The sequence below is a fragment of the Anolis sagrei genome, chromosome 3 (assembly GCF_037176765.1).
Source record: "Anolis sagrei isolate rAnoSag1 chromosome 3, rAnoSag1.mat, whole genome shotgun sequence".
Taxonomy (NCBI): Eukaryota; Metazoa; Chordata; class Lepidosauria; order Squamata; family Dactyloidae; genus Anolis; species Anolis sagrei.
Genome location: NC_090023.1, coordinates 9,394,013 through 9,409,683, shown reverse-complemented (window position 1 = coordinate 9,409,683; position 15,671 = coordinate 9,394,013). Strand labels below are relative to the sequence as shown.

The 15,671-nt window shown below is 42.8% G+C and overlaps 1 protein-coding gene across 3 annotated transcripts in view; it reads right to left on the bottom strand.

Annotated features, from left to right (window-relative positions):
- MYO7A (myosin VIIA) overlaps window positions 1-15,671 on the bottom strand; it is a 199,889-nt gene that overhangs the window by 59,336 nt on the left and 124,882 nt on the right. For all 3 annotated transcript variants that reach the window (XM_067466470.1, XM_067466469.1, XM_067466471.1), the window contains 3 exons: window positions 9,095-9,253; window positions 7,429-7,521; window positions 987-1,081 (listed from right to left, as the gene is read on the bottom strand). In XM_067466470.1, coding sequence (XP_067322571.1) covers window positions 987-1,081; window positions 7,429-7,521; window positions 9,095-9,253 — 347 coding nt within the window. The remainder of the gene's footprint in view (window positions 1-986; window positions 1,082-7,428; window positions 7,522-9,094; window positions 9,254-15,671) is intronic.

The following is a 15,671-nucleotide window of genomic DNA, read 5'->3' as shown; positions in this document are numbered from 1 at the left end:
CCAACCTGGGCTGGCTTCGAACTCATGACCTTTCAGTCAGTAGTGATTTTAATGCAGCTGACTCCCAACCAGTGGTACGTAGGGCTACAATTGAATTTAGCTCATCATATTTTAGATGAAAGATCTATGATCTCCCAGCTAAACCAGAAGTTTATTATTTCTCTCTCAAAGAAAAACTTACAGTAAGCTAAATGCAGAATTTATGAGAAGCACACAGGGCTCTATTGTCTATGTAATCAGAGTTTACATTACTTGAGGATATAGTTTGACAAGCAGAGAAAATATTGGGTGTTCCTGCAGTTATTATACAATAAAATCTCTGCCTGTGTGTTGAGCAGAAGAATGTTTAAGGAAAATCTGTTCCTCTAAAAACTGCAATTTCAGCTAATTGACAAGTCGAGGGCTTTCACTACATCCTTTAGTGAATTGCTTAACAAAATGTATTGTTTGTGCATTTCACTCAAGGATATAGTTATTTTTATTTGACTGCTGTGTTGCCGACATCTGCAAGACAGGGTCTGTTTGCATTAGGTTAAAACTGCTTCTCCTTTAGGACTGCAAATACTCACTAACAGAACAAGCTCTGTGTTATTACAGGAAACAGGCATGCTAAACAAGAACTATGAGAGTGAACCGGCTTTCATAATAATCATACTCCTCCGTAAAAAGGTAAAAGTAGTCCCCTGACATTAAGTCCAGTCATGTCCGACTCTGGGGTGTGGTGCTCACCTCCATTTCTAAGCCGAAGAGCCGGCGTTGTCCGTAGACACCTCCAAGGTCATGTGGCCGGCATGACTGCATGGAGCGCCGTTACCTTCCCGCCGGAGCGGTACCTATTGATCTACTCACATTTGCATGTTTTCGAACTGCTAGGTTGGCAGAAGCTAGGGCTGACAGCGGAAGCTCACGCTGCTCCCCGGAATCGAACCTGCGACCTTTCGATCAACAAGCTCAGCAGCTCAGTGCTTTAACCCACTCCTCCGTACCTGTCTTTAAATCCACGGACCACTTTTTGGATGAGGATAACCTTGTCTGTGATGGCTTTGTCCCTCTCAATCTCCAGAAGCATATCGTGGTGATCCTATGGAATGTGGAATGAAAAGAAATAAGGTTGTTATTTCTGGGCACTCGATGCATGCAACCAAAATAGGGGAGTGCAGCTAACAGGGGAAATTAATATTATCAAGGCGACTTTGGCATATGGCAACGCCATGAATGAGAAACCTCCATGTATAAATACGTGAGAGGAAGCCACAGGGAGGAGGGAGCAAGCTTGTTTTCTGCTTCCTTGGAGACTAGGATGCGGAACAATGGCTTCAAACTACAAGAGAGGAGATTCCATCTGAACATGAGGAAGAACTTCCTGACTGCAAGAGCCGTTCAGCAGTGGAACTCTCTGCCCCGGAGTGTGGTGGAGGCTCCTTCTTTGGAAGCTTTTAGAGGCTGGATGGCCATCTGTCAGGGGTGATTTGAATGCAATATTCCTGCTTCTTGGCATGGGGTTGGACTGGATGGCCCATGAGGTCTCTTCCAACTCTTTGATTCTATAAGTCACCCTATCTTCAACGACCATTAAGGATGGGGTGACTTGGAGGTCTCTCATTCATGGGATTACCATATGTCAAAGTCACCCCGATGGCAAGTCTTGCAGACTCAGGACAGCCATGGCTTCTATGATTGAATCGATATCCACCTGCAGTGTAGCCTTCCTCTTTTCCCATTGCCCCTTCTATTTTACATACCAAGTACTGTAAATACTTGAGTATAAGCCTAGTTTTTCAGAGCCTTTTTTAGGCTGAAAAAGCTCCCCTCAGCTTATACTCAAGTATTTATTTGATTACTCTGTTGTTGTTGTTGTTGTTATTATTATTATTACATTTATTATTTTACTCTATTATTATTATTATTATTATTATTACACTAGCCATCCAGTGCCATGCATTGCTATGGCCCAGATTGTGTATATATGTTTTGTGTGTGTGTGTGTATATATAATATATATATATATATTATATATATATATATATATATTAGGGCTGGGCGGTTTCGTTCGTTAATTTCGTAATTCGTTAATAATTCGTATTTAAAGTGGCTTACGATTCGATATTGAACCATTCAGGAGCAACTAAAAATCGAAATGAATTTTTAAAATTTATTTCGTAATTGTTTCGTAATTGTTTTGTTATTATTTCGTTATTATTTCCGTATGTCTGGTGCAAGTTTTATAGTTGTTGTTTGTTTTATCAGTGATAAAAAAATAAATTATCACACCAACAGTCAACAACAGAGGGAGAGAGATATTGACAAGCTGGAATGTGTCCAGAGGAGGGCGACTAAAATGATCAAGGGTCTGGAGAACAAGCCCTATGAGGAGCGGCTTAGGGAACTGGGCATGTTTAGCCTGAAGAAGAGAAGGCTGAGAGGAGATATGATAGCCATGTATAAATATGTGAGAGGAAGCCACAGGGAGGAGGGAACAAGCTTGTTTTCTGCTTCCTTGGAGACTAGGATGCGGAACAATGGCTTCAAACTACAAGAGAGGAGATTCCATCTGAACATGAGGAAGAACTTCCTGACTGTGAGAGCCGTTCAGCAGTGGAACTCTCTGCCCCGGAGTGTGGTGGAGGCTCCTTCTTTGGAAGCTTTTAAGCAGAGGCTGGATGGCCATTTGTCAGGGGTGCTTTGAATGCAGTATTCCTGCTTCTTGGCAGGAGGTTGGACTGGATGGCCCATGAGGTCTCTTCCAACTCTTTGATTCTATGATTCTATGATTCTATGAGAGTTAAGCTCCAGAAGTTTCCCCTGTCCCATTTGGAGGGTTTCTTAGCGTATTGCGCAATTGCGTCCGCCATTAACGAATCGATTCGTTATTGTTTCGAAATTGTTTCGTAATTTCCAAAATTTTGTAAATATCGAACTTTTTTAAAGAAAAATTTCGGAATTCTTTTAAAAAACGAAACGCAAACCCCCCTAAAAACGAATCGAGTTTAGAAACAATTTTTTCCGTGGTTGCCCAGCCCTAATATATATGTATATGTGTGTGTGTATATTTGTGTATATGTGGTTTTGCGCATTCATTGTAATGTAAAAGACATAGGAACTTGGACGACGAGATGGATAACATTTTTAATTAGGAGACGCAAATGTCTTATGTTTTTATTACTTTTGCTTGGTTTTATACTATGTATTAATGTTTTAAATGTTTTATGATGTTCTTAGGCATCGAATTGTCATGTCTGTAAACCACCCTGAGTCGCCTGACAGCTGAGAAGGGCGGTATACTAATATAGTAAATAAATAAATAAAATTGCAAACCAATACACAGATACAATACAGCAAGCAATTATATGCATAACAAATAACAAGTGGAGGCTTGAGAAGGTTGCTATTTCCAACATCAGGAGCATGTCTAGTTCCTTCCTAGCAATCCTTCCAAGTTCTAGCCTTCTTCTCATTTCTTAACTACAGTCTCCATTTTGGTTAGTGGCTGAACCATGCCATAAATCAAGTTTTTCCTTCCTCATCTTTACTATGATAGTTTAGGATAGTTACCCTAGTTTAACGACAATATGCTCTTGATGCTAACTTGGTTTATCCTATTAATATAAGTACCAAAATACTCTTAGGCTGGAGTCTACACTGGCATATAATCCAGTTCAATGCATGCAGTTAACCTGCATTGTGAAATGGCATTATGTTGTTGTTGTTCATTCGTTCAGTCGTCTCCGACTCTTTGTGACCTCATGGACCAGCCCACGCCAGAGCTCCCTGTCGGCCGTCACTACCCCCAGCTCCTTCAAGGCCAGTCCAGTCACTTCAAGGATGCCATCCATCCATCTTGCCCTTGGTCGGCCCCTCTTCCTTTTACCTTCCACTTTCCCCAGCATAACTGTCTTCTCCAGGCTTTGCTGTCTCCTCATGATGTGGCCAAAGGACTTCAACTTTGTCTCTAGTATCCTTCCCTCCAGTGAGCAGTCAGGCTTTATTTCCTGGAGGATGGACTGGTTGGATCTTCTCGCAGTCCAAGGCACTCTCAGCACTTTCCTCCAACACCACAGCTCAAAAGCATCGATCTTCCTTCGCTCAGCCTTTTCTAAGGTCCAGCTCTCACATCCGTAGGTGACTACAGGGAAGACCATGGCTTTGACTATGTGGATCTTTGTTGCCAGTCTGATGTCTCTACTATTTACGATTTTATCGAGATTGGACATTGCTCTCCTCCCAAGAAGTGCGCGTCTCCTGATTTCCTGGCCACAGTCTGCATCTGCAGTAATCTTTGCGCCTAGAAATACAAAGTCTGTCACGGCCTCCACATTTTCTCCCTCTATTTTCCAGTTGTCAATCATTCTTGTTGCCATAATCTTGGTTTTTTTTATGTTTAGCTGCAGCCCAGCTTTTGCGCTTTCTTCTTTCACCTTGATTAGAAGGCTCCTCGGCTCCTCCTCGCTTTCGGCCATCAGAGTGGTGTCATCTGCATATCTGAGGTTGTTAATGTTTCTTCCAGCAATTTTCACCCCAGCCTTGCATTCATCCAGCCCCGCACATCCTCGCATGATGTGTTCTGCATACAAGTTAAAAAGGTTGGGTGAGAGTATGCAGCCTTGCCGGACACCTTTCCCAATCTTGAACCAGTCTGTTGTTCCGTGGTCAGTTCTGACTGTTGCTCCTTGGTCCTTGTACAGATTCCTCAGGAGAGAGGGAAGGGGGCTTGAGATGCCCATCCCGCCAAGAACTTGCCACAATTTATTATGATCCACACAGTCAAAGGCTTTAGAATAGTCAATGAAGCAGAAATAGATGTTTCTCTGAAACTCCCTGCCTTTCTCCATTATCCAGCGGATATTGGCAATCTGGTCTCTCGTTCCTCTGCCTTTTCTAAACCCAGCTTGAACATCTGGCAACTCTCGCTCCATGTATATATGGCATTATATAGCAATGTAAATCCAGCTTTTGAGGATTCAACATAAGGCGGCTCGTGCATTCTCAAATTAAATTTAGCGATATTTGGAAATGCCAGAATAGCCCTTTATCAGTTAACACCTTATAGACTTAGTCATGTCAAGGATATGGAGAGAAGGGGAAAGGGTGTGTACGCCTTTATCGTTCCACACTTCCTGTCTGTGAACAAAACTGAGTTTGGGAAATGAGGGGATTTTCTTCCCCTGCCCTCTAATCTTTGCCTTCTTTCTAGGACCGCTGTTGTCAAGGCTCCTACACTGCCTTGTATGTTTTTAAACCAAGCCAGCTCCTGAGAAGCCCTTTTGACCAGTGCCTTTCCCAATTTCCTCTACAGACATCTGCCTGATCCTGATAATGCTTTCTGACATGGGGGAGATCACTAAGAGGCAAAAGAGGGATGTGCTTAAAAATAAGTGTGCAGGCTACACTGGGTCAGTGTTGCACTCAAGGAATTTGCTTCTTTGCTTGGTCTTCAGACCAAGCAAACATGAGGGAAGTGTCAATCTCCATCTCCAGGAAGTCTGGACGCAATTCCCAGCATTTCTCCCCATTGGTTATTTTAGGTAGGGCTTCTGGGCATTGCAATTTTGCAATATCTAGAGGTCCTCATGTCACCGAAGCATAACAAGATTAGGGCGTAAATCACTTCTAAGGAAGAAAGAAGTATATAGTAAAAGTGAAGGTTTCCCCTTGATATTGAAGCTGGTCATGTTCAACTCTGGGGGTTGGTGCTCATCTCCATTTCTAAGCCAAAGAGCTGTCTTTGTCCGTAGACATCTCCATGGTCATGTGGCCGGCATGACTGCATGGAGCGCTGTTATTTTCCCACCAAAGCGGTATCTATTGATCTATTCACATTTTTGAGCTACTAGGCTGGCAGAAGCTGGGCCTAACAGCAGGAGCTCACCCCGCTCTCTGGATTCAAACCGCTGACCTTTCAGTCAGCCAATTTAGCAGCACAGCAGCTTAAGCCCCTGTGCCATTGGGGACTCAGCAGTATATAGTATATAGAGTGGAAGTACATAGAGTGGAAGTACACAGAGTGGAAGAAAAAGAATCAGGTTATCATGTTCTATCACATCCTCTGCTTTAATCACGTAGGGTCCTGGTTGATCTATGGGTATCTGAAACCACTGATACACCCAAATGCCATAAAAAAACAGTATGACTTGCAATCCTAGCATACCATTTGTAATGATGCCACCACTTGTACGGATGTTGCTGATTTGTCAAGGTCTCCTACAATTTATAATGAATCTAAAAAATCAATAACACAGCCACTAGCCTGTAATATTTTGTTTATCTTCCTTTGATGTGTAGCGCGGTTTGACTCAAAAGTATACGAAACAGAGGCTTGGATTTAAGAGAAACTGTAATAAGTTTATTGAAGTATAGAAGCTTAATGGTTTCAATGTTTCTTAACTCCTAGAGGTACATTCCTTTAGTGGTTACATTTATAACCTTTCATAAAACAAATCTTAAGAGGACTGTTCTTTCCACTAGACAGGTTTTAAACTTATTTCCTTCAAAATGTGTTTCTTTCCTTAACGGATCACTCCAAGTACTAGCCTATTTTTTCCCCTCTGTTATCTCTGTTACAGTAAAGATTCTTACTGGGGTTCTCTTCCCCTTTTGCACAAACTCTAATTACTAATCTAAATGAGTCAACTTGACCTATCTAAACCACATAGGCTAAAAGCCTAAACCTTCCTGATTCTCAACACAGTAGAACCAGCTTTCCATGCGGTTCTCTGACCACAGACTGCCTATTTAAAATGCCTGCTCCTGCCTTTTACCATGGCAACCCATCTCAGAGTGAGCTGAGCTGGCTACCATCCCCCCAGTTATGCTATTTTAAATACTTACCCCTTTAAACACCTATCTATAATTATACATGACTGTAGGTTAAAATTTACACTTCACCACACCATTGAATTGCATTGGAAGGATTCTATAGTAACTTCCACTGGAAGCTTACCATAGAATCATCTGGAGGACCTAGAAGTGACAAATTTTGTTGGATGTGGTTGTCGGTTTATTGACCTCAGATCGTCTGCTAAGAGGTTCAAAATAAATCAATGAAGCGTGCTACCTTCAGTCAGTTCCAAAGCGGCACTTAAAGATTTATTGCGATTTCTAAAAAATTACAAAACTATTTACAGGAGTAGCCAAAAACACATCTTTCCGCTTAGCCATACATCGCTGGAAAAGTATATATGCTGTTACCGCATCTCTGGAATGTGTGGCGCAACTGGAACTGTCCAAAGTTGCACTCTAGGCATTTAACCCTTGCACAACATTACAGTTCTACACCAAACACACAGTTTAAACTATAAACATTATTTCATTACATTAAAATCACAGTACTGACAGTGGTTAGGTGAAATTGTGCAACATGTGAATGAGTCGGTACAACCAAAGCAAAAGAAGATAGTGGCCCAAGATGGGCTCACCTGATTGCCATCTTACCTTCAGGAATATCTTTGTTTTGCCAATCTGCCAGTCATCGTCTTTCCCCAACACAGCTTCGGCAATGCGCTGACATGTTCCCCGCAGGTCCCCCTAAATAGAAATGGCATGGTGGGATTTTATGGCTACTCATAAAACCAGTTACCAAATGCATTTAAACCTCACAAACTGCATTACAAGAGTCAGAAAGGTGTGGAACGCATAGGACCAATCTGTTCTAATTTACATGCTATTGGATATTAGACTGGAGGTGCAAATTAGGTAGAGCAAAGCAAACAAACATTTTCCAGCATGACTACTTTTAAGTCCAGGTCACTCCTGTATGTGATCATATATTAGTTCATTCCTAGCATAAAAATGGTTAAAATGCACACAATTTATACTAAACCTACTAACTCAGAATAATACAAAATTTTACATTTTACAAAATTGTTGCCATCATCTTGGTTTTTTTGATGTTTAGCTGCAACCCAGCTTTTGCGCTTTCTTCTTTCACCTTGATTAGAAGGCTCCTCAGCTCCTCCTCGCTTTTGGCCATCAAAGTGGTATCATCAGCATATCTAACGTTCAGTTCTTGTGGGTTTTTTCGGGCTATATGGCCATGTTCTAGAGGCATTTCTCCTGACGTTTCGCCTGCATCTATGGCAAGCATCCTCAGAGGGTGAGGTCTGCTGGAGCTGGGAAAAGAGGGGTTTATATATCTGTGGAATGACCAGGGTGAGACAAAAGGCTTTTGTAAGTGGGCTAGGTGTGAATCTTTTCAATTGACCACCTTGATTAGCATACAATGGGCTGACTGTGCCTGGAGCAAACTCTTCTTGAAAGGTGATTAGATGTCCCTGCCTGTTTTTCTCTCTGCTCTTTTAATTTTAGAATTTTTTAATACTGGTAGCCAGACTTTGTTCATTTTCATGGTTTCTTCCTTTCTGTTGAAATTGTCCACATGTTTGTGGATTTCAATGGCTTCTCTGTGTAGTCTGACATGGTGGTTGTGAGAGTGGTCCAGCATTTTTGTGTTCTCAAATAAAATGCTGTGTCCAGGTTGGTTCATCAGGTGCTCTGCTATGGCTGATTTCTCTGGTTGAAGTAGTCTGCAGTGCCTTTCATGTTCCTGGATTCTTGTTTGGGCGCTGCGTTTGGTGGTCCCTATGTAGACTTGTCCACAGCTGCATGGTACACGGTAGACTCCTGCAGAGGTGAGAGGATCCCTCTTGTCCTTTGCTGAACGTAGCATTTGTTGGATTTTCTTGGTGGGTTTGTAGATTGTTTGTATGTTGTGTTTCCTCATCAGCTTCCCTATGCGGTCAGTGGATATATAAACCCCTCTTTTCCCAGCTCCAGCAGACCTCACCCTCTGAGGATGCTTGCCATAGATGCAGGCGAAACGTCAGGAGAAATGCCTCTAGAACATGGCCATATAGCCCGAAAAAACCCACAAGAACTGAGTGATTCCAGCCATGAAAGCCTTCGACAATACATATCTAACGTTGTTAATGTTTCTTCCAGCAATTTTTACCCCAGCCTTGAGACTACACTGCCATATAATCCAGTTCAAAGCGGATAACCTTGATTTTATATGGCAGTGTAGAAGGGACCTATGTTATCACTAATCCATGTTTACACAACAAGCCATTTCCCCCCAAAATCCAATTCTCATATGATATACCTGTTTGTATGCTGGTTTCACCCCAGGCATGAGCACCCGGTACCTGTCCACAAACTCCACAAAGGTGTAACGGATGGGGTAGCCAGCCCTGCGGATCCGGATGGTCTCCATCATCCCGGAGTACCTGAGCTGGCGGACACAGAGCTCCCGGTCAAACAGCTGTAAAAAGAAAAGAGTGTTTGCTGCAATCACTTTACTAAAATGAATTTCAAACTTTTTCCAAAGTTGCAAGAAAAACAAAAACAGAATTGGGTCTCACTAGAAATATGCATCAGATTGAAGAACCATTCTAATATAACACACTCAACAGGCTTTGCGGTTTACATCAGGCCTGGGCAAACTTGGGCCTTCCAGGTGTTTTGGACTTCAACTCCCACAATGGAATTGTGGGAGTTGATGTCCAAAACACCTGGAGGGCCCAAGTTTACCCAGGCTTGATCTAACAGGTACTTTAGAACTGGGTTATTGTAGGTTTTTCAGGCTGTATGGCCCTGTTTAGAAGCATTCTCTCCTGACGTTTCGCCTGCATCTGTGCCAAGCATCCTCAGAGGTTGTGAGGTTTGTTGGAAACCTAGAAAATTGCGTTTATATATCTGGGGAAGGTCCAGGATGAGAGAAAGAACTCTTGTATGTTGGAGCTAGGTGTGAATGTTTCAATTGGCCACCTTGATTAGCACTTGATAGCCTGACAGTTTTTAGGTGTGGCTTGTTACTGCCTGGGAAATTCCTTTGTTGAGAAGTGATCAGGTGTTCCTGATTGCTTCTTGTCTGGAGTTCCCCTGTATTTGAGTTTTGTTTTTTTATTTACTGTTACAATTTTAGAGTTTTTGTTGGAGCTCGGCCTGTGATTGTGTTTCAGAATCAGGGTGCTTTGAATGTGGGGAGTCAATGGGTTTCAAGATGGCAATGGTTTGGTCACTGATATTGATGCAGAGAATGACCAGGAGATCTTTGTTCAAAGTTTAGTCCCTGAAAGGTGTGGGGATGATGGGGTACTCCCTGAATTGCTACCAGAGAGTTCCCAGGATTTGGGGCTTGAAAACAACTGGGCACCTGGCCCAGCTGCAAAAGTTAATGAGCAAATAGATAGACGGCAGGAGATTAATTAAAACAGACAAGCCGAACAGTGGCTTCGGCATTCTGCCAGGCTCTGACAGAAAAAGATAAGGGAATCTCAATTAAAGCGAAACCAATTTCTGAGTGCTTGGGATAGATCAATGAGGGGATAAAAGTCCCAAGTATGGGAAATGTAGCCAGATGAAGCATCGTTTGGAATCAAGTTAAGTTCTTATCCTTGTTTCATGGAAGCCTTGCTTGGAAGATTCATGCTTAAGTATTTCTTGTTTTATGGTTTTGAATCTTGGATTTTAAGACTGCATACTCATGCTTTGGATTAATGTTTCCTGGTTTACTGGATTTTAATAGAGAAGTGTGGACTTTGTTTTCATGGACTTTGCTGAACTTTACCCTGGACTATTTTCTTCCTGCTTATCTTCTTACCTAATTGGGTCTACCTATTTCTTTAAAGTGCTTTTTACTTTGCTGCTTTTTAATTATCTCCAATAAAAGAATTGTTTTCCTGTTCAACGTGTGGTGTTTACAGTCAGAGGGCTTTTCCTGTCCTGGAGTGCAACAGTTTTTTTTAATACTGGTTAAAAAAACCATGAAAATGAACAAAATCTGGCTACCAGGACTAAAAAATTCTAAAATTATAACAGTAAATAAAAAACAAAACTCAAACACAGGGGAACTCCAGACAAGAAACAATCAAGAAATAATCAGGAACTCGACAAGTAACAATCAGGAACTAATCACCTCTCAACAAAAGATACCCCCAGGCAGTAACTTACTTACTTAGGCGATCCCTCGTTGGACGAGTAAGATGCTCTTCCATGATGGGTTTCCTTGTGGATTCTTAGGTGGCTGTGGAGCCCTATTCTTGACCTGCATCTTCTCCCACAGTGAAGGCATTGGTTTCCAGGTAGAAGGTGGTCCCGGTCAGAGTTGGCTTGACGCGCCTTCCTCCTGGCACGTTTCTCTCTTTCACCCTCCACTCGTGCCTCCTCGAATTCTGCAGCACTGCTGGTCACAGCTGACCTCCAGCTGGTGGAGTTGGTGTTTCAGCTCAGATCCTCCCTCTTTAAAGATTTCAGCAGGGATCCCATCTGGTCCACTGGCTTTGATATTCTTTTGCTGGCTGATGGCATTGCTGACTTCTTCCAAGTCTGCTGCAAGTTCATCCCTGGTTTGCGGGATTTGTGAGAGGACCTCTTCGGCCACATTGGAACTGCAGTTCAGGAGGCTTTGGTAGTGTTCTTTCCAACATAGTGCAATTGAGTTTTGGTCCTTCAGGAGTTTGGTTCCATCTGATGAGCGTAGAGGCTGTATGCCATGGTTTCTTGGTCCATAGATGACCTTTGTGGCTTTGAAAAATCCCTGAGCATCATGGCTATCTGCCAGGTGTTGGATTTCTTCAGCCTTTTTTGTTCACCAGATGTTCTTGAGTTCTCTTGTCCTTCTTTGGACCTCAGCTTTTGCACTGGTGTGGATCTTTTTCTTAGCAGCACAGTTGATGTCTCTCTGCCATGTTTGGAAGGCTTTCCTTTCCAGGCAGTAACAAGACACACCTAAAAGCTGTCAGGCCATCAAATGTTAATCAGGGTAGCCAATTGAAACATTCAGACCTAGCTCCAACATACAAGAGTTCTTTCTCCCATCCTGGACCTTCCCCAGATATATAAACCCAATTTTCCTAGTTTCCAACAAACTTCACAACCTCTGAGGATGCCTGCCATAGATGCAGGCAAAATGTCAGGAGGGAATGCTTCTGGAACATGGCCATACAGCCCGAAAAACCTACAACATCCCAGTGATTCCAACCATGAAAGCCTTTGACAATGCTTTCGAACTGATTGAATGCACTTATTCCCAGAACAACTTGTCGCTTTTCAATACAAGTCATCTTTCCACAGCTGCTCTGAAAATTATGTGTACCAGGAAGATGCACTCGGTAATAAAAATACCGTCATTTGGATAGAAACCAAAATAACTTTTTCCGTTTGGATCTAACAAAATGCAATGGTCGTATACTACACGAGAAGGAGAAGAGTAAATGTCACATAACAACAGGCAAAGATCTTTCTACTTTTCTTTGGTTTCCTGAAATCCTGCTTCCTGCCTCTATCAGCCTTTGGCCCTTCCTGACCTCAGGCCAAACACCATCTCCCAGAAGGAATGTTTTTCTTTCACGCTCCACATATACAGCCTATTTGTCGGCTGCAGAACAAAATAAGTCCACCTCTGAAGAATGAAAAATAATTATTGAAAATACAGCACAGATTCTACACACTGTCGCTGTCACGACTGAAGGTTGCAATAGTTACACACTCTATATACACACGGCACACAAACATTTTGCATATTACAGTTTCATTAGTCCACTTTTCACTGTCTTTCAGTATTTATTTGTTTGTTTGTTTACTGTATTTCTACCCTGCTCTATCCCATCCCAAGGGGGAGTCAGAGTGGCTTCCAGATTCGGCAATTATTCCACGCCACAATAAAACATAAGACAACAATAAATAACACAACCGAGCAATAAAATCAAATAAAATCAAATAAACATATACATACATTTCATAGAATCATAGAATCCTACAGCTGGAAAAGACCTGGTGGGCCATCCAGTCCAACATATAAATCCAGTCCAACCCCATTCTGCCAAGAAGCAGGAAAACTGCATTCAAAGCACCCCCGACGGATGGCCATCTAGCCTTTGTTTAAAAGCCTCCAAAGAAGCAGGCTCCACCACACTCTGGTGCAGAGAGTTCCACTGCTGAACAGCTCTCACAGTCAGGAAGTTCTTCCTCATGTTCAGGTGGAATCTCCTTTCTTGTTTATTTATTTATCGTGTCATCCGCAACCAGAACATTGTATTACATTTCTAACAGAACAAAACAAACAAACAGATAAAACACACACACACAAATTTTGCAAACTTGGTAGCTGATTAAATGTCCTTTGACCAGTATCTGGCCACTTGGAGTGCCGCTGGTGTTGCCGCAAGAAGGTCCTCCATTGTGCATGTGGCAGGGCTCAGGTTGCATTGCAGCAGGTGGTCAGTGGTTTGCTCTTCTCCACACTCGCATGTCGTGGATTCCACTTTGTAGCCTCATTTCTTGAGGTTGGCTCTGCATCTCGTGGTGCCAGAGCGCAGTCTGTTCAGCGCCTTCCAAGTCGCCCAGGCCTCTGTGTGCCCAGGGGGGAGTCTCTCATCTGGTATCACCCACGGATTGAGGTGCTGGGTTTGAGCCTGCCACTTTTGAACTCTCGCTTGCTGAGGTGTTCCAGCGAGTGTCTCTGTAGATCTAAGAAAACTATTTCTTGATTTAAGTCATTGACGTGCTGGCTGATACCCAAACAAGGGATGAACTGGAGATGTCTCTGCCTTGGTCCTTTCACTATTGGCTGCTACTTCCCGGCGGATGTCAGGTGGTGCAATACCGGCTAAGCAGTCTAATTTCTCCCGTGGTGTAGGGCGCAGACACCCTGTGATAATGCAGCATGTCTCCTTAAGAGCCACATCCACTGTTTTAGTGTTCTTGTTTTAGTGTTTTCTTGTAGTTTGAAGCCATTGTTCCGCATCCTAGTTTCTGGAGCAGCAAAAAACAAGCTTGCTCACTCCTTCGTATGACTTCCCCTCACATCTTGATCCATGCCCCTCATCATGTCTCCTCTCACCCTTCTCTTCTGCAGGGTAAACATGCCCAGCTCTTTAAGCCGCTCCTCATAGGGCTTGTTCTCCAAATCCTTGGTCATTTTAGGGTCTGGTGAACAAGCCCTATGAGGAGCGGCTTAAAGAGCTGGGCATGTTTAGTCTGCAGAAGAAACCATTAAAACCATTAAAAACATAGCACCAATCCCATAATCATCATCCACGCTGTTACATTAATGTCTGTACTGTGACCTATATTGCACTGCAATTCTGTTACTCCTCTGGATGCTTGCCACAGATGCAGGTGAAACATCAGGAGAGAATGCTTCAGGAACATGACCATACAGCCTGAAAAACCTACAACAACCCAGTGATCCTGGCCATGAAAGCCTTCGACAATACACTGTCAAGTTACATAGGAGTTCCAAGCTACACACTTTATACCATGGCAGATCTGAAGCGGAGGGTCCTGACACTATTTACTATTTTAACACCTGCTTTCTGTCTTTGTTTGAGCTTTACTTTAAAGGTTTAATTTGGGGATGGAGAACATACGGTTTTTCAGTTTGCTGAACAAAAATTCCCATCATTCCCTGAACTGAAGATCAGCAGTCTTGGTGATGTGTTTGTATACAGAATTTTGTACACAAGCACAATGTTGATTTTGTATCCTCCAAAGGTGCCCTTGCAAGTGTTCCTTTACATAATTCTTCCCAACCTTTAATTGAAATATAACTAAAGTAAGCTGGGGAATATAGGGAGAAAGTGAGAGGAGGAGAGACTAATACATTTTTCAAGCAGCTGAGGAAGTGGGAGGACAGAAGATTAATTGGAAATGTCCCTTCCAAAACATGTCAGTTAAAGTGTATGGAGGAGGGTTGCACTGCCTTTCCTTAAGCCAGTGTTTCTCAACCTTCCTAATGCTGTGACCCCTTAATACAGTTCCTCATGTTGTGGTGACCCCCAACCATAACATTATTTTCGTTGCTACTTCATGACTGTTGCTACTGTTATGAATCGTAATGTAAATATCTGATATGCAGGATGTATTTTCATTCACTAGACCAAACTTGGCACAAATACCCAATACACCCAAATTTGAATACTGGCGGGGGATTGATTTTGTCATTTGGGAGCTATACTTGATGGGATTTATAGTTAACCTACATCATAACTCAAAATCCACTGGAAGAATTGCTGCCAAATTTGGGCATAAGACGCCTACTAACCCAAGGAGTGACCATCATGATTTTGTCATTTGGGAGTTGTAGTTGCTAGGATATATAGTTCACCTACAATCAACGAGCATTCTGAACTCCACCAGTGATGGAATGTGTCCAGAGGAAGGCGACTAAAATGATCAAGGGTCTGGAGAACAAGCCCTATGAGGAGCGGCTTAAGGAGCTGGGCATGTTTAGCCTGAAGAAGAGAAAGCTGAGAGGAGATATGATAGCCATGTATAAATATGTGAGAGGAAGCCACAGGGAGGAGGGAGCAAGCTTGTTTTCTGCTTCCTTGGAGACTAGGACACAAGGGAACAATGGCTTCAAACTACAAGAGAGGAGATTCCATCTGAACACAAGGAAGACCTTCCTGACTGTGAGAGCCATTCAGCAGTGGAACTCTCTGCCCTGGAGTGTGGTGGAGGCTCCTTCTTTGGAAGCTTTTAAACAGAGGCTGGATGGCCATCTGTCAGGGGTGATTTGAATGCAATATTCCTGCTTCTTGGCAGGGGGTTGGACTGGATGGTCCATGAGGTCTCTTCCAACTCTTTGATTCTATGATTCTATGAACCAAACTTAGCACATAGGAGTCCCATGACCAACAGAAAACACTAGAAGAGTTTGGTGGGCATTGATCTTG